The sequence below is a fragment of the Rhinatrema bivittatum genome, chromosome 3 (genome assembly GCF_901001135.1).
Source record: "Rhinatrema bivittatum chromosome 3, aRhiBiv1.1, whole genome shotgun sequence".
NCBI classification, from domain to species: domain Eukaryota; kingdom Metazoa; phylum Chordata; class Amphibia; order Gymnophiona; family Rhinatrematidae; genus Rhinatrema; species Rhinatrema bivittatum.
In genome coordinates this window covers 578363393-578387302 of record NC_042617.1, presented here as the reverse complement: position 1 = coordinate 578387302, position 23910 = coordinate 578363393, and the positions used below count along the sequence as shown (strand labels likewise).

The following is a 23910-nucleotide window of genomic DNA, read 5'->3' as shown; positions in this document are numbered from 1 at the left end:
TTCTCCACATTCCCACCCCACCAAAATCCTTATCCTCACCCTCCCAATCTATCCAGAACCCGTACCTTCACAACCCCAAGGCCAAGCTGGGAGGCAATAGAGTCCTACCATGCTCCCGCATCAATAACGGGTGTGTATCTATTTACAAAGGCCATAAATTGTATATTATGAAGTGCAGAGTTGCTGCATACTATTTGAAGCTCAGAAATAGGAGTCGGTATGCTTGAGTGCAAGCCAACTCTGCCATTAATTCCATGTGACCTTAGACAAGTCATTTCATGTCCTTGTGGCACAAATGTACCCAACTGCTATTAGACAGGAAAAGTAATAATGCTAGGAATGTGCTGCTTGGATATAAATTCTAAATTGCATTTTTTTTTTAAATAAATGTACCTTACTAAGCATTATGTTCTTGGCAGTATTCCCATTCACTGTCACAGGAGGTGGTCTGAACTAATGCTCGCTTCCTCCAAGGAGTGACTAGGCATGTGCAAATCTTTTTCCATGTGAGCAACAATTTTTTTTTAAATCCACAATTTTTGAGCATCAGTATTAGCATTGCATTTATAGCACAAAGAAATATGTATGTGAGCAACCATGTAAAACCTGTGAGTGATGCTCCAAAATGCTCACACATTTAGCTTAGAGGGAACTAGGGTCTGAACCCAGAGCACCACTGGCCCTCACTCCCTTAAATTCTCCCAAATGTTGCCTAACATCGGTTCTCTAAGGGCAACAGACCACAGCTCCTTTCAAAACAATACCTAGCAACCCTACACACCCCGACTCCCAAACTTACCAACCACTCTTCCACCAAAAGCCGTGCTCTATTGCAGGTCCTACAATATGGAGCACCACGCCCACCAATTTATGCCTAGAGCCCTGCCCGAAGAAACTTAAGCATAACCTAAAGACACGGCTTTTCACCTGAACGGCCCCTCTCCCTCAAAACACCTAGAGCATCTCTCTTCCATCCCACCCCTAATTCTGCCTTCACTATTCCTCTACGCATTCCCCCACAGCTACTTGACTGTAATGTCTGTGCCTCTTTGTACTATACTACGCGGTACAAATATTCAGACCCTCATCTTGCCATAGGTTGTTTCCTCTCTAATATATACTCTATAGATAAAGCCTTTTTACATATTCTCTCTCAATTTAACCATGTTGCTATATTATAGCTGCTCTTAATTCAGTTCATATTTCTATGCTGTTCACAATACTGTTCAGAGTTCCCTGTGTAAAGCCGGTTTGCTGTATTTTAGTTTTATGTAAAGCGATATGATGTTCCCCTACTAATGTCGGTATATAAAAATCTTCGCATAAAATAAATACAAATAAAACAAAATCCTGAAGCTAGCCAGCAAAAGTCACTGCTGAGTAATGAGCAGTGCTTGTTCCAAGCCCTTGCAGTGCTAAGGAGTCAAGACCAAGATTCTCATCCAGAGTCCTGCATGCCCGAATGCCACCCGGTTACAAAGTTTATATATGATCAAACCTGCTCCTATCGTCTGCTTGTCCTACAATTAACAAATTCAAAGTCAAATAACAACCACCTCTGGCCCTCTCGCCTCTGCAGATGGCAGGCCCACGAGACTGCTACCAGCCAAAGGAATGCCTCTTCAGATTCATACCCTCAACGCTGCTCTCTGCTCAGCAGGGGCCAATATAGTACTAGCAGCCGTCTTCTGTCCATCTCTTCCCTGAGCCTGAGCTGTTCTGATGGACAAGGGATGTGAACCCAGATCCCCCATGCTGCAATGTTGTGGTACTGGCTATGGGGACAGACCCAGGTTAAAAATCTAAACAAACAAGGCTTCATTTTAACAATTTTATAAAACAAAATGATCTGCTAAAAGGATTTATTTCTTTAGTTTTGAAATGGTAAGCATATTGCTAAGTACCAACCATTCTTGTTCCTTCCATTTTTGTAAATTAGAAGCTATTTATATTTGTGTTGTATCTTATACTAAAGAATGCTCAACTTGGAAGGGAATAAAACCTAGCAGGGTCACAAACTGGGCATTGTCTGTACTTTGCTTCCACCTGGTGGAGAAAGCACATAAATGCAAAGCTCCAAGCAGCGGCAGAAAAATAAACCCTGTGATGGGACAGAGCATGTTAAGACACATTCCAACACACAGAAAAATGCCTGACTTAGCATAAGCTTGAACCTTGTGAGCACTAACACCAACATTGAACAGAGAAGCAGCCCAGTGGTTAGAGCAGTGGGCTGCAAACCAGGGTTCAGATTCCACTGCTGTTCTTTGTGATCTCAGGCAAGTCATTTTACTCTCCATTGCCTTTTTTCCATAAACTTAAGATTGTAAGCCTTCTGGGGACAGGGAAATATCTACAGTACCTGAATGTAATCCGCTTTGAAAGGGAAAATAAAAAAGTTGTATTAAAAACTGTATTGTATTATCAGAGCTTCAACACTTGCTCCTGTTGCATTCAATCACCTTTCAAACACAAAATTCCCACACCAGCTCCCACATGAGATAGCGAGAGCCGAGCAGCAAGAGCTGAAGCTTTAACAATGGTGCTAGTGCTCACAAATGTGAAACGTATGCCGATTTACCCAAAAGAGAAACAGTAGCTTTCCAGTCCCATTAAAGAACAGAGAACCCCATTACCTGGAAACCTAATTTCTGCAGACATCGTGCTAATCGCCTCGCACCAAACTTAGCTTCATCTTCGCTGCAATTGAAAGAAAAGAAGCATTACCACAGCTTTGCTTACGAATTGCTATGGTAAATTCAGCAGTCTCAAGATCTCAAGATGAAGAAATGTTAGAATTAGTTAAAAAAAAAAAAAAAAAAAGTTGCTTACCTATAACAAGGGTTCTCCTACGATAGTAGGATGTTAGTCCTCACCATGGGTGACATCATCCGATGGAGCCCAGCACGGAAAACTTTTGTCAAAGTTTCTAGAACTTTGACTGGCACACTAAGCATGCCCGGCATGCCACTATCCACATGGCCACTAGGGGTCCCCCTCCAGTCTTGTTACAGAGAATTACGAAAATCAAACACAAAATGAAACAACTCCGCAGGGTGGCAGGTGGGTTTCGTGAGGACTAACATACTGCTGTCCTAGGAGAACATCTGTTACAGGTAAGCAACTCTGCTTTCTCCTAGGACAAGCAGGAAGGTAGTCTTCACACATGGGTGAATACCTAACTGCAGGCTATACTGGCTCCGGCGCACTAAGCTCACCAAGGCTGCCAGAGTGAGCACTCTATCGTCAGGGAGATAGGCCTTGCCGTCCACCATATCCAGGCGGGCGCCGATAAAACCCAGGCACAGTGACGGAGTCAGATGGGACTTCAGATATTTGATGACGAACCCGAGAGACTCCAATGCCTGAATGGTTAAGTGTAGAGACCGTAGCATCCCCTCTTGGGAACTGCTCTTGATTAACCAGTCGCCAAGTAAGGGAACACCTGCGCCCCTAGACGGCACAGGTGTGCTGCCACTGGTGCTAGGCCTTTGCTGAAGATGCGAGGTGCCGAGGCGACTCCGAAAGGCAGCACCCTGTATTGAAAATGTCTAGTGTCCACCAGAAAGCGGAGATACCTTCTGTGACTGTGTGAGATCTCAATGTGCACGTTTGCATCTTTCAGATCAAGGGAGTAAAGCCAGTCTCCCCTCTACAAGAGAGGGATCAGAGCCCCAAGGGAGACCATCTTGAACTTCTCCCATTTGAGAAAACGATTCAGAGTCCGTAGGTCTAGGATGGGACAAAGTCCCCCAGTCCTCTTGGGTATCAGGAAATATCGGGAGTAAAACCCTGTTCTCTGTTGCCGCAGAGGAACCGGCTCGACTGCCCTGGACTAAATCAGGGTGGAAAGCTTGGACAACAGTATTTCCTGATGGGGAGACTGACCCCAAGAGGGACAGGAGGGGGGGCATCCACAGGCACACTCAAGAAGTTCAAATGATACCCTTGGTGAACGATGGAAAGGACCCACCAATCCGACGTGTTTGCTAACCAGCGATCCAGAAAGAAGCACAGGTGGGCCTCCTACTGACGGATCCAGTACCGAGGACATGCTGACTGGACGTACATTCCCTTTCTGCCAGTCAAAATCCCATAGTAGGGCTCGGCTGATTCGCTGGCTGGGGTCTAGGCGTTTGCAGCTGCCAGAAGCGACCCCTAGGGGACACCCGCTGAGAATGTCTGTGGGAAGCCGGAGGATAATATTTTCTCTAACGGTAAAAGGACCTATGTGCCCCATGCCTCATCGATCTTCTGGCCTTGGAAGGCGGGTCTGAGGTGCTAGCTGAAAGATGTTTGAGGGTTTCATGATGATCCTTTAGCTGAGCCACAGCATCCCGGATCTTAACCCAAAAAGGTTATCCCCTGTACAGAAGAGGTCCGCAAGTTTTTCCTGGACCTCCGGCCAGGATCTGAGGCTCTGAGCCAGGCCATCCTACAGGTCCTGATGCCTGCTGCGGCCACGCGAGCTGACGTCTCTAAAATGACGTATGTGGAACGTACCTTGTGCTTACTGCACTCGAAGCCCTGCTGGATGAACGCTAGGAACGCTTCCTGCTGTTGTTGAGGGAGGTGTTCCGACAATTCTTGAACCTTTTTCCAGAGGTTCTAGGAATGTTGGGGCATATATAACTGGTAGGAGACGATATGGGCTATTAACATTGCCCCCTGGAATACCTTCCTATCCAGTGCGTCCCATTCCCTGTCTTCCCGACCTTGGGAAGCATGGGTCCAGGACCGCTTTGCCTTCTTGAGGGCGGATTCCACTACCACTGACTTGTGGGGGAGCTGGCACCACTCAAACCTAAGGGACTTCTGAACAAAGTAGACGGCGTCAGCCTTCCTGTTTACTGGGAACATGGAAACAGGATATTCCCAAATGCAAAGGAGTAACTCCTTGAAGATCTCATGCATGGGAACAGCTTCCACCTCTTTTAGTGCGTCCACAAACTGGAGTACCTCCAACATGTGGTGCCTAGCATCCTCTTCCGTGAGGAGTTGGAATGGAATAGACTCTGGCATAATGCAGAGGAAACTGGCAAAGGTCAAGTCCTCTGGAGGAGACCAGCGCTGTTCTTCCAGGGGTGACTGTTCCGAGAGGACATCTTCTGAGACATTGAAAGAGGACTCAGAAGTATCATCCCACCACGGGTCATATGGGGCTTCCCCCTCACTGAGATCCCCAGGAAAGGTCAGCAGGGGACCTGTGCTACCTGCCCTTGGTCTGGGTCCCGGAAGCACTGAAGGCACAGAGGCCCCTGAAGGTCACGGTGCTGGAGCTGGAAGCAGCAGCCTAGGCACCAGAGCCCCCAAAGGCCCTGGAAGCACCGAGCCTTCCTCCTCGGAGGAACCGGCGATAGTTATCATCCCAGAGGGGGGGAGGGAACCATTGCTGCCGGGGACCAAGGAACCCCTGGGCACCGGCTGCGTAGGGAGGACACCCAGTAATACGTTGAGGCACTCCAGCAGCTTTTCCATTTTATTTAAAAGCACCAGACGTTCTTTAAGGGTCATCTGGTCGCAAAATCAGCAACTCCGGACATCGTGCAATGCCCCTAGGGAAAGCATAGAGACTTCATGCGGATTAGTCGAAGACATGGCCCGCGGGCACTGGGGGCATCGACGAAAACCGGATGGGGCCATGCCTCGAACCAACAAGTGGACTGTGCAGGGTGGACACAGATGCCAAAAACCTCAGATGCCTCAGGGTCACCCACACACAGTCTCTTACCCCACGGATGCGCCCATTTCCACAACTCAAAGGAACTGTTGTCCGACCAACTGCACTATTTTATAAATTGTTTAATTTCATATACACTATGTAAATTTGTACATAATTCTTATCCTGTAAGCACCCTCTCCTCCTTTTGCCCTTCTATCCAGTTAGAATTTGTTTAACCTATCTTTTCTCTAACAGCCTAGTTCCACATTCCCTGTTATAATGTAACTTTTGTTTTTTGTTCGCTCTGTTTAACTGGTTCCCCCTAGTTTAATGTAAACCGGTACGATAAGACCTGGTCTTGAGCATCGGTATATTAAAAGGATTTAAATAAATAAATAAAATAATAAAATAAATAAAAACCCCTCGGAAACGACTGCAAAAAAGGTAAAAACTTACTGTGCTGCCCACTGACTGGGGGGGAACCAGGGAAGGGGAACCCCATGCGAAGGTGGCGAAAATCACAAGCAAAAAACAAAGAACTCCCCCACCGTGAGGCAACTGCACCGCAGAAAGAAAGATATTGAAGGGAGACCCTGCGTGGCCGCGCAGATAGTGTCATACTGGGCATGTTCACTGTGCCAGTCAAAGTTCTAGAAACTTTGAGAGAAGTTTTCCGTGCCGGGCTCCATGTGGGAGGACTACCATCCTGCTTGTCCTAGGAGAAAATCAGTTAGCTAACTAAATGGCTTCATTTCAAGCAGATGCCTTACTGCTGTTGTGAACGTATTTGCAATGCACTTATTAAAATCTTGGGAACAGAATGACACGGCAGCAATAGATATCCAAAGGCTGCTCACCTACAGGCCGATACAGTACAGTGCGCTCCGGTGGAGCACACTGTTACCGGCGTTTTTGACGCGCTAGCTTTACCTCTTATTCAGTAAGGGGAAATAGCGCGTCCAATCCCCCCGAGACTAATAGCGCCCACAACATGCAAATGCATGTTGATGGCCCTATTAGTCATTCCCACGTCATACGGTAAGTAAAATGTGCAGCCAAGCCACATATTTTACTTTAGAAATTAGCGCCTACCCAAAGGTAGGCGTTAATTTCTGCCGGCGCTGGGGAAGTGCACAGAAAAGCAGTAAAAACTGCTTTTCTGAGCACCCTCCGACTTAATATCATAGCGATATTAAGTCGGAGGCCCCCAAAGTTAAAAAAAAGTTAAAAATTTAAAAAAAAAATAAATTTAAAATGGGCCCGCGGCTTGAAAACCGGACGCTCAATTTTGCCGGCGTCCGGTTTCTGAACCCGCGGCTGTCAGCGGGTTTGAGAACCGATGCCGGCAAAATTGAGCGTCTGCTGTCAAACCCGCTGACAGCCGCCGCTCCTGTCAAAAAAGAGGCACTAGAGACATGCTAGAGTCCCTAGCGTCTCTTTTTGCTGCGGGCCCTAATTTAAATAAATTAATTTAGTGAATCACGCGCACAGGAGAGTCCGCTCTCCCGCGACTTTTACTGTATCGGCCCGCTAGAGAGAAGGGCAATAGCGTCCCCCCTTGTTCTTACCCCATCTCCACTCCAATAATAATCTTCAGATATCCACAGCTAGAAGAGAGATTTATTTTTGGAACCTGAGTAGAGTTATGTTGTAAGGAATCAGCATCCTATAAATGCCCTTTCTCCAGCAATCCTCTGGAGTGTGGGCAACTGGTGCTCCCTTGAGTCTTATGCTTAGGGCTTTAAAATCAGCATGCAAATTAGCCCTGCGATGCAGCAGGGCACTTAAACGTCTGAATTTACAGGGCATCTGGTCTCTGGGTGAGGAGAGAAGCTTGGGCTCTTCACATTCAAGCTGGGAGACAAACCTGGTTTATTTACAGCTGGCAAGGGATGAAAATCCAATCTTCTGTTGTCTGTTCTAGCCTCAGATAGTTAAGCCAAATATGTACTTCATTCTATCCCCAGAAATTGCTGTACTGACACAATAAGCCTATTACTCACATCAAATGTACACCGACTCCTGGGGCTCCCTCAACCACACTGACCTAAAATCTAGGGATGGTAAGGGAAAAATGGTTGTATGAAATCCTGCCTCTGTAATGGCACTGCCATCCCCAGGACCTCATGCTTCTCCACCCAAACAGCATGAGAACCAAACTGCTAAAAAGGATAGCGACCAAAACTACCACTTGACACTGTCTATCCTAACTATATAACTTACCCAAGGTTGACCGACAGACGCACCAACTGCACTTCTCCCCTCTCACAGTCCCAGATTAGGAACACTAATAAAATTACATTGGAGATTTTAAAATAAAGTTGTGTTGTTTATAATTGTTTTCCCATTTAATATAGACAAAATCTATATGAAAACTTGGCTTTTGACTAACCTATGAAAAGAGAACTTCATTCCTAAACACCCTTAATAAATCTTCATTGATCCATGCAAACTGCTATCAAAGTAAAACAAAACAAAAAAACCCCTCAAAAACATGACTAGCAATTTTAGAAATCTACTTCAAGACCAGAAACCATAATTGTTTTTGGAATCAGTCTTACCTTGTGGCTCCTGTACAATTATTTTTTCCTGAGGACCAATTGTAGCTGTAATTCTGGGTTTCCTAAGCTTCATTAGCACTTTCTGCAAAATGAGAACAGGTTTTTACAATTAAATCAGTGCAGGACATAAAAATATTAGCTGGAAAAGCTAATGAAACTCCTCTTCTAGAAATAAACCATTTTTGGACTTCATGCCCTTTATCTGTCTAACAATCAGTAAGAACACAGAGGAAGAGACTCCGTAGTCTGGAACACCTCAGTCTTTAAATATCCATTAGCTTGTAAGACGTATTAGTGTGGGGTTTTTCTTTAGCTAGGATGGCTGAAAATACTAGGCTATTCCTTTCTGTGGTGCGACTTTACTGCCTCTGCCTTACATCTTGGGTGGGCAGGTGTACAGCTTTGGGCAGGACTGGCCTGCTTTTCAAGAAATTGTTCATGTTCTGCTTAAGCAAAAACAAGACACACAAAATATCCCTTTTTCAGTCTGACCTTACATGGAGGGGGAAAAAAAAAAAAAAGCAATTTAACTGAAGGACGGGTAAGGACAGGCAATATTTTGAAAGTGTGTGTGTGTGGGGGGGGGGGGGGGGAGGGAGGTGTTCAGATGGTTGGTGCATTATTAGCCTCCTACTTATTCCCCCACTGTCTTCTCTTCTTCCTTCCTTCCCCTCTTCCTGGTTCTCTCCACCCTCCCTCACTTCCCAAGTTTCTTCTATCTTCTTCTTTTTCCTTTCCTAGGTCATCGTTCCTCTTCCCTTGCCCCTAGATTCCTCTCTATCCCCTTCACTCTCTAACCATATTCTTCCCCATCTCCACGCTCACATATTTCTTTCCCCTCCATCTCTTCTTCATTAGGATCTTCTTAATCCCCCCGAGCTTTCTTTCCATCTCTCCCTGCCTTTCCTTTAGGTCTCTCCCCAGTCTCCTTAAGGCCCTCTCTATGCTCCCCTATAGTCCCCCCAGGTTATTTTCAGTCTTTGGTCGTACTATGGGAAGAACCGGGGCAAGCCAGGAAGATACGGACATAGTGATCCTGTGCTCCTTGTTCCTTCAGCTGTTCTTCCCCCATGAGACAGGAAGTAGAGGACGAGGAGAAGAGGTGACAGAGAATGGGAGCAAGGGTTTACCCTGTCCTTATGCTGCTGCTGCTCTGACTGCCAGAAAAGTGAAGAGGAGAAGGAAGGTCCAGCTTTTAAACATGGTAATGTTTGGTATGGCTTTTAACAGGGAATGTCTCATCGGACAATCTACTTCCGACCCAGGGATCACCACCTCATGTGCTGCATCTGGAAAGCAGGTGATATCAAAGAAAGAAGGCAGGCAAGTAGGGAGGCCCAACAGCTCTGAACTCCCAGGCTTTAAAAATCCTAGATTTCCATCTTCCACAACACATGGTTTATTTTGTTTTCTATACCGTCATATCAGTCGGGACCTTAACGGTCTACAAACATTTAGTAAGGAAAGTACAATAATGTTATAGGAGATATAGTAAACATCTAGCGAGAATATAGGATATAGGAGAAATAGTAAACATTTAGCAGGGAAGGTACAATAATCTAATGTGTATACGCCCCTAAGGAATAGTTTTAGAAGTCTGTGGACATTCATAAAATACCTCAGGTAAGCTGCTAGAATGGGTAGCACATCTAAATTCAAAGTGAAACATTTATAGAACTAGTGTTTAAATCATTATTCTACCTCTTAGTCTATAGCTTAACAACATGCTTACTCTTAGAAGACTTTATCCTGCATGTACAAAGTTTTGTAGCTCAGTATTGTGAAACAATGGTTAAATATACACTTTTGGTACATTTTTTAACCATAAAGTGTTTAACAATGATGCAAAAAATGTATTAAAAGCACTTACCCCTTGAATAAAGCACTACTTCCAGAATGCTCTCTATTTTAGCTTTGCATTAAATCATTACAAGTAATCTTTAAAAAATTAGAGGTAGATTTTAAAACCCATGCGTGCACAAAAACGGCCATAAAACGCACGTAAACGGGCCACACGGGAGGTACGTGAATTTTAATGTATGCGCGCCCTGAAAAAAGGGGCATTGTAGAGAGGCCGGGCGAGCGCGATTGTTACGCACGTAACTTTGCTACAGCTCCTCAGTAGGCGTAGGAGAGCGAGAGACACTCTCTTTATAAGGCTTCCCTTGACACAATATGTGGAGCAGTGTAAGGAGCCGCTTTGATACTTTGATTAGAGGTGAGTTGAGGGTATTGTTACAGACATTCAGAGATATCCATTGTAAAATGGACATCAGGAAAGAATTTTAGACCTTATAAGTGTGGAAAAGGAGTTGGTTTGTACAATGCAGCTAGCAGAGACTGCAGTGTACAAATTAACTCCTCTCGTTAGAATTCTCATCGCTTATAAGGTCTAAAATTCTTTACTGAGCTCAATTTTACAATGAATACCTCAATGTTTCTGTAACAACCACCTCCCGAAAACTCATCCCCGAATCAAAGTGCCCCCTTACAATGGTCCATATATTGAGTGTCAAGCTGAGCCTTATAAAGAGGCACTCTTCCCCCTCCCCCCTGAGTGTAAGATATGCGTGGAAAGCTGCAGACACATGCGTGTGAAGAGTATTTTATAACCTACGCGTATACTTTATAAAATAGCGCGTTTCTTTACGCGTTGCGAGATGGGCACATTTATGGGTGTGCAGGGCCTTTGTAAAATCTACCCATTAGTATATTAAGGCAATTTTCTAACAGACCGCATACATTTTAAGTCAAATACCTGGACCAAATTACATCGATTTTCAAAGGCCATGTGCACATGTAAAATTAGCCCGCCAAGACTATTGGCAAACATTTACAACTGATAATTTATACAGGTTTTTTTCCAGGAGAATTTACATGCACATTCTTGAAAATGTAAAAATGTGTGTGGAAATGAACACCTCTGCTCATTGTGGACAAACTCAAAAGCATGCAGGCCATATGTGCATAAGTGTACCTACATCAATCGGACAGGCTATTTTATAACCGGCCATTTCTGCGGATAAAGCACCGATTCACTTGTGGAAATGCCTTTGAAAATTACCTTAAAAAGAAAATGGTGTGTGTGGTTGGGGGGGGGGGGGGGGGGAGAGGGGGACAAGAGAGGCCCAAACCTGAAGGGCAGCATAAATCTAAAGCTCCCTCTCCTCTGAAACAGAGAACAATTCCATGGAATACATTTGGGTAAAACAGAACCAAAATTATGCCCTATCCTGCCAAACACCTGCACAATCTATTTTTGTCATCATCTTTAATGATGGAAACAGTGGTGCTAAGTAGTGGGAAAGCTGAAGCACAATTAAGCTCTGGAATTTGCTGCCAGAGGATGTGGTTAGTGCAGTTAGCGGAGCTGGGTTCAAAAAAGGATTGGATAAGTTCTTGGAGGAGAAGTCCATTAACTACTATTAATCAAGTTTACTTAGGGAATAGCCACTGCTATTAATTGCATCAGTAGCATGGGATGATCTTAGTGTTTGGGTAATTGCCAGGTTCTTGTGGCCTGGTTTGGCCTCTGTTGGAAACAGGATGCTGGGCTTGATGGACCCTTGGTCTGACCCAGCATGGCAGTTTCTGATGTTCTTATGCTAACCTCTGGGAGCATGTGGCTCCATGGAACTCACCAAACTATAAGCAGCTTTTTCAAGAAAGTGTGGGCTGATCCACTAACTTGCAAGGATGGTAACTTCAAAACGAGCCAAATAAGCCCGTCGGTGAGCACGAGCACACATATGATGTAATTTTAAATCATCCGCACAAGCACACGCATGTGTGCGCTCCTAATTTTAAGCAGTTACGCGAGGAAACATTATTTGTGTGTCTTTCCTTAAAACTTACACACACAAGTGCTGGACCTGATTTTTAGTTGGATAAAGCACATTTGCTTACCATAAACAGGAATCTCTGTAGACAGCAGGATGAATTAGCCATGATGAGCTGGTGTCATCCGATAGCACAGAGCAGACCCTTCTTTCCTAGCTCACACAGCTTTTGCTCCACTGAGCATGCGTGCGCTACCTTGTGAGACCCTCAGTTGATTGCAGAGTTTAGCTTTAGCTAGGTAGTTGACTCTCCAGATAGGCAGGTGGATATTAAGCAAGGGTAATTCATTCTCCTCTCTACAGAAAACCTCCATTTACAGTAAGCACACTTGTCTTCTCCATGGCCAAGCAGACCTGAATTAGCTATGATACGTGGGGAGTCCTAAACTGAGGGTAGCAAAGAAGAGCACTTACTGAAAAAGCAACCCAGAACTCCTCCCCCATAGACAGTGGACTACTGGGAGAACAGGATGCACAAAACTGATGGCCCAAAGCTACTATCACTCCTTGTTAGATTATCTAAACAGTAATGGGATGTGAAGGTGTAAACTGAATTGATGGGCACGGCTTTTAGGTGAGCCACTGAGGTAGCCAAGGCTCTTACTTGATTAGCTTTGACAGAATCTGGTATCAGAAGACTAGCCAAAGCACAGCAATGTGCGATAAGTCTGCTAGCCAGTTGGACAACATGCACTTGGCAAGAGCTATTGCCAGTCTGTTAGGATAGTAAGAGACAAAAAGTTGAGAAGCCTGATGATGTGATAGAGTTCTCTTTATATAATATGCCGAGGCCCTTTTACAGTCCAGTGAATGGAAGGTCTTTTCCTCTGTATGTACATTAATTCTTAGAAAGAACACGGACAAAACAATGATTTGATGCAGATGAAAGGCCTAAAATACTTTTGGCAGATACTTTGGGAGAGTGTGAAGCATCACTATTGCGGAAAAACTGTATGTATGGAGAGTAATGAATCAATGCCTGAATCTCATCAACTTCCAGCCAATGTGATGGTGACTAGGAACATCATTTCCAGATGAGAAACCTTAAGGAAGTCAACTATTTATTTATTTTATCGAGTTTTTATATACCATCGTTCGGTTTCGCCATCACAATGGTTTACAAAGCATCGATGTTTAACAGTGTTCAAAAATTCATACGATTGTTAACATATTTATCTTATTAGTTATAAACATATCTTGGTTGTAAATTGTACAGGTTAAATTACGTGTTTTTGGTCTGCATGTTTATATGGGTCGATAGGGAGGGAAGATGTATCAAAGAGTCATAGGGTGTTTTGGTAGGCTTTGGTGAACATCCAAGTTTTTAGTTCTTTTTTGAAGGTTTTTAAATTTTGTTCAACTAATGGTTGAACTTTGAAACCAGAGATGTATAGAGATCGGTTTGCCATCCACTTGAACATAGTAAGCTACAATGGCACTCAGATGTACCTTGACTGATGACATACTGAGGCCGATAAGGAGAGGAAAATAAGTTCTGAAGCAAATCCTTTTATTTTTCCATTTAAAACTGTAAGCTATTTTGATGGAAGGCTTCCTAGAAAAATCACAATATTCTCAACTTCCTTGGACAGTGATAGTGATGAAACTATCAAGCGCTCAACATTCATGCTGTCAAGTTGAGAGAGAGAAGGTTTGGATGACACAGATGACCCTCCTCTTGAGTTAGCAAAGTTAGATTGGATACCAGAGAATAAGAGGGCTGTGAAAACCTGACAAAGTATGGGTTCACTCATCTGGGTCACACTGAAGCAACAAGAAAAGGAGTGTGGATCAGAACTCTTTTCCTGAAGGAGATGAGACAAAGATCTTTCAGTGCATGTCTGATTGCTTGTATCTCCAGGAGGCTGATCTAAGACAATCTTGTTTTGCTCAATTCCCTTGGGTTTGGAAGAAGACTGTGTGCGCGCTGCAACTTGGCAAAGTTGATTATGATCCCTAGCAACTGAACAAGCTGAATAGTCTTCTGCGGGGAGTCTTAACAACCCCTCCTTGGGAAGGCCTCATCACCAGCTATTCAACCATGTATGCAAAGACACAAACTCTCTGGCACTGAAACTGCATTGCTGCTACCACTAGGCATTTTGTGAAGACCCTTGGTTTTGCCGAAACCCCAAAGAGGAGAGCACTGTAATGGTAATGAGAGGAATCCACTGCTCAGTGTGCAGCAGCAGTCAAGAAAGCAAACAGAATGCGAGGGATTATTAGGAAAGGAATGGAGAATAAAAGAGAATATCATAATGCCTCTGTATCACTCAATGGTATAACCAGTGATCCCAGTGCCTCCCTGCCGCCCCTAAATCCTCCTAGTTTACCCTAAAATAAGCTATATTTAAGTGAATACCGTCACCCGGATAATACTGCCGGTTTCTCAATACCTCCTTAGCTCTACATAAGTTGATGGTAACTGTACATATTGTCAACTGTACATAGTTTCATTTTTTTGTTTTTACTTCATCTTTTTGTTTTTTTACTTCATCTATACTTTCTGCCTTTCCCATCCCCTCCTTATCCCCTCCCTCCCCCCCCCCCTCCTTATCCTCCTTCCCCTCTCTCCTTCCCCTCTTCCCCTTCTTATCCTCCTTCCCCTCTCTCCTCCCTTGTTTTATTGCTCCCTTGTTTTATTGTAATTTTCCGCCTGAGTTCATTGTAAACCGGCATGATGTGCTTCACGAATGTCGGTAAATAAAAGTTAATAAATAAATAAATAAATAAAATATTATGTGCAGTTCTGGTCACATCTCAAAAAAGATATAGTAGAATTAGAAAAGGTACAGAGAATGGCAACCAAAATGATAAAGGGGATGGAATGATTCCCCTATGAGGAAAGGCTAAAGAGGTTAGGACTCTTCAGCTTAGAGAAGAGATGGCTGTGGGGATATATGATAGAGGTTTATAAAATGAGTAGAATGGAACTAGTTAACATTAATCAGTTAATTACTCTTTCATAAAGTACAAAGACTAGGGAACACACAAAAGTTACTATGTAATACATTTAAAACTAATAAGAGAAAATATTTTATTACTCAATGCATAATTAAGCTCTGAATGTATTGCCAGAGGATGTGGTAAATACTAATGTAGCTGCATTTAAAAATGGTTTGGTCAAGTTCCTGGAGGAAAAGTCCATAAACCATTATTAAGGTGGAGTTGCAAACATCCACTACTTATTCTTGGGATAAGCAGCTTGGAATCTATCTACCCTTTGGGATCCTGCCAGGTACTTGTGCCCTCGATTGGCCACTGTTCCAAACAGGATATCGGGCTTGGAGGACCCTTGATCTGATCCAGTATGGCAAGTATTATGTAAAACTGAGGTATTTCCGAGCATAATGGATGGGTATATGAGCATACGCATCTTTCAGATCCAAGGTGCACATCCAGTCTCCCACTTGAATGAAAGACAGGATGGCATGAAGGGAGTTCATTTTTACCTTCTCTCATAACTGGCTCTTGATCAGTCTTCATAAATCCAGGATGGGTCTCAAGCTCCATGACTTCTTGGTGATAAGAAATAGTGGGAATAGAACCCCTTGCCAAATTCTTTGGGAGAGATAGGTTCTATCGCCTGCTCACTAAGAAGCAACTCCACCTTGAGAGGAAATTGGGTCAAGTGAGATGGATTCAAAATGAAGGCCAAACATTGGTGCAATGCTGAGAGAGGGGAAAAGTGCAAACGGTGACAGACTCCACTATACTGAAGACCCACTACCAATGGGTCTTCAGTATGGTAGATTTCATCATTGAATTATGTTTTATGGAAATCGCTTAGGCCTTTTTAAGCGATTAAATTCTAATTCTTGGTAATCTTCTGCCACTCTTCTAGGAAAAGGTGAGTACAGAGACAGTCTCCGGCTGCAGCATCTGCATCAACACAGCGCTCAGCCTCCTGCACCCTCTGCTTTCAGCTGAAGTAGCAGCTAAGTCCACGCCAGGAAACCCAGCTACCGAACCAAGGCACACCTCTGAGGGACCACGGAAATCACCTCAGGAATTCTCAACCGGGGAGGGACCTTTAGGTATCACTGGAGAGCGGGCGTCTTTCTTATGCTGAATTCAGAATTTCAAATTTTTCCTTCCAAAAAGTTTGAAGCAATCCCCATAGAGAGATGCACATCCACCATCTGCTGGAGATGGAGAATACTGACAGGCTGGGGTCACTGTAGGGTTATATATACTGTGACGTCAGCTTGCTCAGTCTCCATCTACTGACAGGGAACTAGGACAGCTAGTCTTTTTAGCTCATTTTAATGCTGACACTACTACCACTGACTGATGGAGCAGTGGATTTGTTTGAGTCACATCTGGGCGATCTTAAGAAGAATATTGATAACTTTTGTGGACCCTTGTTGCTGTAGAAAGGTTGACTCAACCTATGGGGAGGGCCCCGTTGGTCCTTACCAACAGCTGGCGCAACTATGCCAGGAAGAGTCCCTGTGGGTCCTTGCCAGTAGCTAGCAGGACTATCCAGGGAAGAGATAAGTCTAGAGCTTAATCTGCACCCACCCCTTTTCCCTTGGGTTGAGCGCTCTGGTTCCGGGAGACCAGCAGGTCTTAGGAGAGAGTGTCTTAGAGAGCACTGAGAGTGTAGGTCTGGAGTCAGTGTAGGGTCAGAAGCAGGCTGCAGGCAAGGAGGGTCAAATTCCAGGCTAGGGTCTGTGACAGGCAAGAATGGTCAATGTCCAGGCTAAGGTCAAATCCAGAAGACAGACTGAGGGTAGAAGGGAGGAGCAAGGAGAAGGACTTACATAGCAGGTCAGGAATGAAGGCCAGGGCTGGATAAGACTAGGCTGGAGAGACGAGGCAGGCTGGGCTGGAATGCAGGAAGATGCAACTCACACTACAGGGAATGTAGGCAACCTGTTGCTGAGGAATCTGTTCGTTGTGCGACTGGGGTATCATGACTGTGGCATTCTTGCCACCAAAAAGAGTAGTGAGGTGTCAGCAGGTCCTGGGGTGAGTGCGCCGACTGGAATGTCCCACAAACCGACAAACAAACAGGAACAAAGAGTGGTTAAGGTTTTTATGTTCCTTTTAGAAGAGGAATATTCATTTATTAAGATTATTTTTTATTGTTTGCAGTTGAAGTGAGCATTGCATAGAATGAAGTATCCCTAATGCAGCCTATATAGGCAAAACATTGACAACGTCTGAGGAACCAAATGGAGAAATAAACCAGGACATGATTACCTAATGAAAAGCTTAGATAAAGGACTATCTCATCTCCTAATTTTATTGGATATTTCTGCTGCCTTTGATACTGTAAATCATCAGATCCTCCTTGAGCGCCTCTCTGATATAGGTATAACTGACCATGCTCACAAATGGTTTAGTTCCTATCTCAGCGACAGACATTACAGAGTTAAAATTGGCAACCATAAATCCAAAGAAATTCCTATTGCGCAGGGAGTCCCCCAAGGCTCCTCACTTTCATCCACACTATTTAATGTCTACCTCCTAACCCCTCTGCCAACTCCTCTCAAACCTTAAGTTACCACACTTCTTGTACGCTGATGATGTACAAATTCTTATTCCCATTACTGATTCCATTCCAAAAACCCTTGAAATTTGGCAATCCACTCTCACTTCAATTAACAACCTTTTAAATTCTATTCAGCTTGCCATTAACTCCACTAAAACAGAACTTATGGTTATTTCACCTCCTACACCTTGAACATGCTACACCCTCAACATGATATTATTCCACCAACACACACATGTTTCTCAACAAAGTCCGAGGACCTAGGAGTACTATTAGATGATTCAAAATGTCTCTCAAAAATTTATTATGCCACCCTTAAGGGAGTGTTTCTTTAGATCCATACAACTCAAAAACTTTAAACCTCTACTTCAGCTTTCTCTGATTTTTTCGTACCGTGTTACAAATCTTGGTCTCTTTTCAAAAATTTGACTATTGGTAATGCGTTACTATAGGCTTGCCTAAAAATTCTATACACCCACTACAAATCTTGCAAAATACGGCTGCTCGCATTCTCACTAACACACCCACAAGGGACCACATTACTCCCATACTTAAGGAATTACACTGGCTCCCTGTCCACCATCGCATACAATACAAGATATTATCTCTCATTCACAAATCCCTCCACAACCCAGAAATGAACTGGCCCTCTAACACCTTTCAATTCAATAATTCTAATAGGCCAATTAGAAATCCCTATATTGCTACACTACAAACTCCCTCACCTAAACTATTTAAATACGCATCCACCAAAGCTCGTGCCATCTCCATAGCTGGCCCTACACTATGGAATGCTATGCCTACTGATTTACGCCTTGAACCGTCCCCTAAGAATTTCAAGCAAAAGCTTAAGACATGGCTTTTTACTAAGGCTTACACATGATTCGCACGTGCCCCTTCTTAGCTCACATGTTCTTATGTTCCTAACGCACATGATTTTTCTTATCTCTCATTACGTCCTTTCTTAATTTGTCATTCTTGCCATCTTGTCCCTAAAATAGTACCCTCTACCTTAGACTCATCTCTGCCCTCTTCGGTCCATTCCTAGTACTTTTGTTTCCTTCTTATAACCATTGATTTGCCCTCTGTATATATGTATATTACCCTTTCCTCTCTGACTCACTTCTTTCCTCCTCCTTTTACTTTTGTTCCCCCCCCTCTCATTCCTCCAGTGTTTGCCTTGATACTATGATAATTTATGCTATCATAGTTAATCTTTAAGCTATTTATTATCTAGTCTTAACTAAATAAGTTGTTTTGTTAAATTGTTTTGTTACTGTATTTTACTGTTTTAATGTATTTTAGAATTCACCTGTTATTATACTGTTATATGTACAACGCAATTGCGTATTTATCGTTCTATGTACACCGACGTGATATCTTTGATGAGCGGCGGTATATAAAAACCAATAAATAAATAAATAAGAAAACCTATTTAAGTTTTTTGTGCACTGCTACATAGTGCCATTACACTTTACACAAATTGAGGTATTATAGTTGATTTAAAGAACACATTTGTCACGCAAAAGAAAAAAAAAAGAAAACCAGAAGTTTTTTGACTCATGATGGTGCACTGTAAACCATTTTGGAAGCATCAACTACCCTAGTTTACTTAGGGAATAGTCTCTGCTATTAATTGCATCAGTAGCATGGGATCTTCTTAGTGTTTGGGTAATTGCCAGGTTCTTGTGGCCTGGTTTGGCCTCTGTTGGAAACAGGATGCTGGGCTTGATGGACCCTTGGTCTGACCCAGCATGGCAATTTCTTATGTTCTTAGATTTGGCATCTGAAGTTTTTCCTCCGATCCAAATATTATGTGTGCGTTTTAATTACATCTTAGGTGGGGTTTTTTTTGTTTTGACTGATATGTGCACTTAGGGATCTCTTATTTATTTGAATCCTTTTTTGCTGGAAGAGCATGTAATAAACGATGAAGATGAAATATTTTCTAATATTATTCTACTCGATCTGAGCCTCATGCCTGTGAACTATTGTTTTCAAACTTTCTTTTATTATTTAACAGCTTTTATATACAGACATTAAAATACACATCATATCGGTTTACATCTTAACAGTAGGTGGAAATTACAAAGAACGGGGTGGGGGGAACAACCGAAAAACAAAGGTTAGAGACTCTAACGGGGAGCCTGAAGAAATGGAACTAAGATGGTGAGATTAAAAGACAGGGAACATATTTACAGAAATTTACAGGGTGCGTATTGCTAGGCGTAAATTGATGGAAAAGAGGGGAAGGCGAGGGGGGGGGGGGGGGGGGGGGGAGGGATTGGTGAAATTAATCTGGAAATGCCTGGTGGAAGAGCCAGGTCTTTAGCATTTCCCTGCATTTGAATGGGCAAGGCTCCAGGCGGAGGTTGGAAGGTAAAGCATTCCAGTGAGTCGGACCGGCAATTGAGAGAGCACGGTCCCTTGTTGGTGTGAGACGGGCCTTTTTGAGGGGTGGGACTTGTAGTGTGGATGCTCTGGTGGGGCGGGCAGATTGTGTGAGTCGGAAGGGTTCGCTGAGCCAGGAGGAGTTATTTTTGTGGCTAGATTTGTGTATGATAGTGAGTGTTTTGAAAAGGATGCGGGATGAGATAGGGAGCCAGTGTAGTTCTTTGAGGATGGGGGTTATGTGGTCAGTTCTGCGTGCGTTGCTGATTATCCTTTCTGTTGCATTTTGTAGTGTCTGTAGAGGTTTGATGGTGGAGTAGGGGAGGCCTAGGTACAGGCCTTAGAAGTTAGGGTGGCTTGGATGACAGTTTTGAGATCACGTGTGTGGAGAAGGGGCTTGAGCTTTTTTATATTATTAAGCTTGTAGAAGCCTCCTTTTAGGACGGAGCTAATGTGTTTTTTTTAGGTTCAGCTGTGGGCCGATTAGGACGCCAAGGTTTCGCACAGGGGGCTGAGAGATGAAGGAGATGGCCGTAGGGTCATTGGTGGGAGAGAGCTTGAAGGTCTGGTGGTTGTGGATGAGGAGGAGCTCAGTTTTTGAAGAGTTGAGGGCAAGTTGTAGGGAGGTGAGTAGCGAGTTTATTGATGTGTACTTGGGGGTCTCTTTTGACATTTACAATAATGGCAGAACCTGCCATCTGCTTTGGCACTGTATATATACGGTGCAGGCACCTCCCCACCTATCAATGTATAGCAGCACCAGGCAACACAAAGATTAGCAGGCAGGAAAAATCAGCCCAAGAGTTTGGAACCTGTTCGTGGTGCCAGCCCTGACAAGCAGCCCTGGGTGAAAGTGCAGGGGTTAGTCACTAAAAAGACAACACTAGGAGTATGCTCCAAAATGCACAAACATCTTCATTTCCCTTAGCCTTCCTGGCTAAGGAAGGGCCAGATCAGCATCTAATGGTGTGCACTGGGAAAGAGTGGCTCTCATACATGGCTGCCGGCAGCAAAACCATATTGCTGCTCTCTGTGTGGAGCTTGCTGAATTCACAGCACGTCTCCCAAACTAACACCAATGCCATCATTTCAGTCCGGCAGAGCTCAGAAAGCCATGCCAGAGCATCAGGCACTGATCGTAGGCCAGGGCCAGATGTGGCCGATGTGCCACAGTTTGCCCATTTCTGCACCTTAGGAGAAAGGAAATGCGATTCAAATTCTTGTCTTTACCTGCTTTCATGTGTATTTCAATTATGCAATCATTTTCTTTTCATCTAACAGATTTTAAAAGACCTTCACTGTGGGAAAGACAATTCTCAAACAATTTATGCAGGCAAAAAGTGTCTACCTACGTTAACTGTCGATCTGAAAATTGCCCTCCACAATGCACGTAAGGTGTTCCCAGGGGAGGTGTTTATCTCAGGGGGACAAAGCGTACACTTTCAAACCTTTGCTACTATTTTTCCAGCAAAAATCCACCCACAGAAAAAGCAGGGGCAAGTAACCATGTGTACAGTGTACTCATGGCAATTTGCAAAGCCAAAATATGTGTATACGTTCACTTTGAAAATTAGCACAAAGACCACAGGGTAAAAGGTCTTTGCAGTCTCTATCCCAGCACAGACAATTCTGAAAATTACCCCCAAGGTGAGGAGATGTCTACTGAGAATCTGCAAGTCAGGATTATGCTTTTAGCTCCTTGGAAGTTGCAGCTATGCTGCTTTCATATATGTCTTTTGATTTTCCTTACTTTGAGGAGGGATTAAATGAGACTGTAAACCTAATTTCCAAGTGCGACTCAAGGATTCTTTTCATGGAAGGCAGTGCACTTCACTCAACCTTCAACCAGATCCCCTTGCTAGCTGTTCTTGTTTACATACACAAAGGATATCGGATCTAAACTGGTGAAATTCCCTACTGTCAATAAAAGTTCTGAGAATCTGAAGGAGTATTTGTCTGCCAGTCTCCTGGCTCTAGGTTTTAAAATGCCCTAGTCTTCTTTTTTTTTTTGTTCTTAGAGAGACAGCAGAACTGTGTTTTTATAAAATAAAGCAAATTCTTCAAAGTACAATTTCTATTACCTACTGAAAAATGAGTAGACTCGATAGGCAGGATGTTAAGTTTCCTGCTGCACAGCAGGGGTCAGTTTTTTGCTTCAAGGTCTTGATGTTCCAGAACCTTTATGAGAAATTCACTGGCCATTTTACTATAAAGTATGTTTCTTGGCATTAGATCTACATTTTATTAAGATTTATGATATGCTACCTACTACTGGGGCAATACAATTAAATGCAACTTCCTGTACCTGATTTGCATGTTGCATTTTCAAGCTGGCAGAGACATCCTTGTACTAAGACTGAACCAACAATCACCTGCTCGGTGAAGCCCAACAAATTTTACAGAAATGACATAAAAGACATGGGGAAAAGGACAAGCCAGAAAAAAAAAAAAAAGAAGCACAAGCAGTATGCACACTTTCAGAATATGAAAAATCCCAGGACCTAAAGTCCAGTCACTTTAGGAAAAAATACAGCGACCAAGTGATGAATAGTGACCGTAAGAAATGATTGAGAATCAGTATTTACTATTAGTTAGTCGATACCAAACGGCAGCATGGCAGACATCCAGTGGCTAATGAGCAGCAGAAATAAAAAGTGCTGCAGTTTATCTTTACTTATAAGCCGATTTGCTAGCTAAAAACCAAAATGGGTTACAATTTTACACAGTAATCAAAATTAAGATGGGTCTTATTTTTAAAATCGTGATAGGCAAGTAGGAATGACCAATTATCTTCTTTGCTTTAGGCCCAGGACTACTTCTCTGAAGTTAATTAAATACTTGCTCACTTGGCACAGTAAACATAGCTGCATTATTAAGCTACTGGTGAATGTCACTGTGTACACTAAGCAAAATCAAACAGGGAGAGGGAGCAGACTGGGGCATCTGAGTTATGTGCTGCGTACTAAATTCTGTGCAGAGGCTTATGGCAATAATTAGAGGACAGATGGATCACTCGTGTTGCATTACTATGTGGCTGGTAATTGACTGTAAATGCATGAAAATTATGGGGCAGATGATCACCACTGATTAAGTAGATTCTGAAGATTTCGCACTGAACTTTACTAGGTCAGGTGCACAATTCTGTATGAAACATAGGAGCAAACCAAGTCAGACCTATAGGGTAGTACATATCCATGATCAGAGCCCTCACCTCCACTGCCCACCTGTTTCCTGGGGCAGATTTTTTTCAAGATTCTGTAGCAAATCTGCAGACTTTTTTTTTTATATTAAAATATTTTTTTAACTTTATTTTTATAAAATAATTTTCTAATATTTTTGTGTCCAGTTAATTTATTCAGTTCTCTTTTTTAGGGAAAGGAATCTTAGTGATGGTACTGAGAAGGAAAGGGGATAGGGAAAAGGGGAAGGGATCTTAGAGGACAATGGAGAAGGAATCTCAGGCAGTAGGGGCAGAGGGATAAGAGAATGGAAGAGTAAGAGAGAGGCACAAATGGATGGGAGGATGAGGGAAAAGGGAATGAGTGGAGGAGAGGTAAGGGTGATCAGTGATGGGAGGAGAAAAAGGAGATCATGGATTGGAGAAAGGGATCCCTCCTCTCAACATCAATTCCTATTTTTGCATTCTTCCTTTCCCTCTAATCCTCTTGCTTACTCACTGCACCCCTTCCTCCAATTCCCACTCACATGTCAAAACCCCTCCCGATATCCTCACTTACCCCCAAATTCCTTCACTCACTCTCCCTCCCTTCCTCACCACCTTTAATCCCTTCCTTCGTTCTCCTTCCATTCCCTCACTCATCCCACCCCAACACCCCTGTCCAACCAATCATTTCACTTACCCTCCCATCATGGCTGGTTTATGGCACAACAGAAGTGCAGCGCTTTAAGCTGCATCCTCCCACTCTAAGCCACATGGGATGCCGCAGTGCTGCATAG

General features: G+C 43.5%; 1 protein-coding gene across 1 annotated transcript in view; it reads right to left on the bottom strand.

The window, feature by feature from the left end:
• The window catches only part of TBPL1 (TATA-box binding protein like 1), a 74485-nt gene that overhangs the window by 39537 nt on the left and 11038 nt on the right, over positions 1-23910 (bottom strand). The window contains 3 exon segments of the mRNA XM_029596605.1: positions 2637-2700; positions 8224-8263; positions 8266-8305. Coding sequence (XP_029452465.1) covers positions 2637-2700; positions 8224-8263; positions 8266-8305 — 144 coding nt within the window.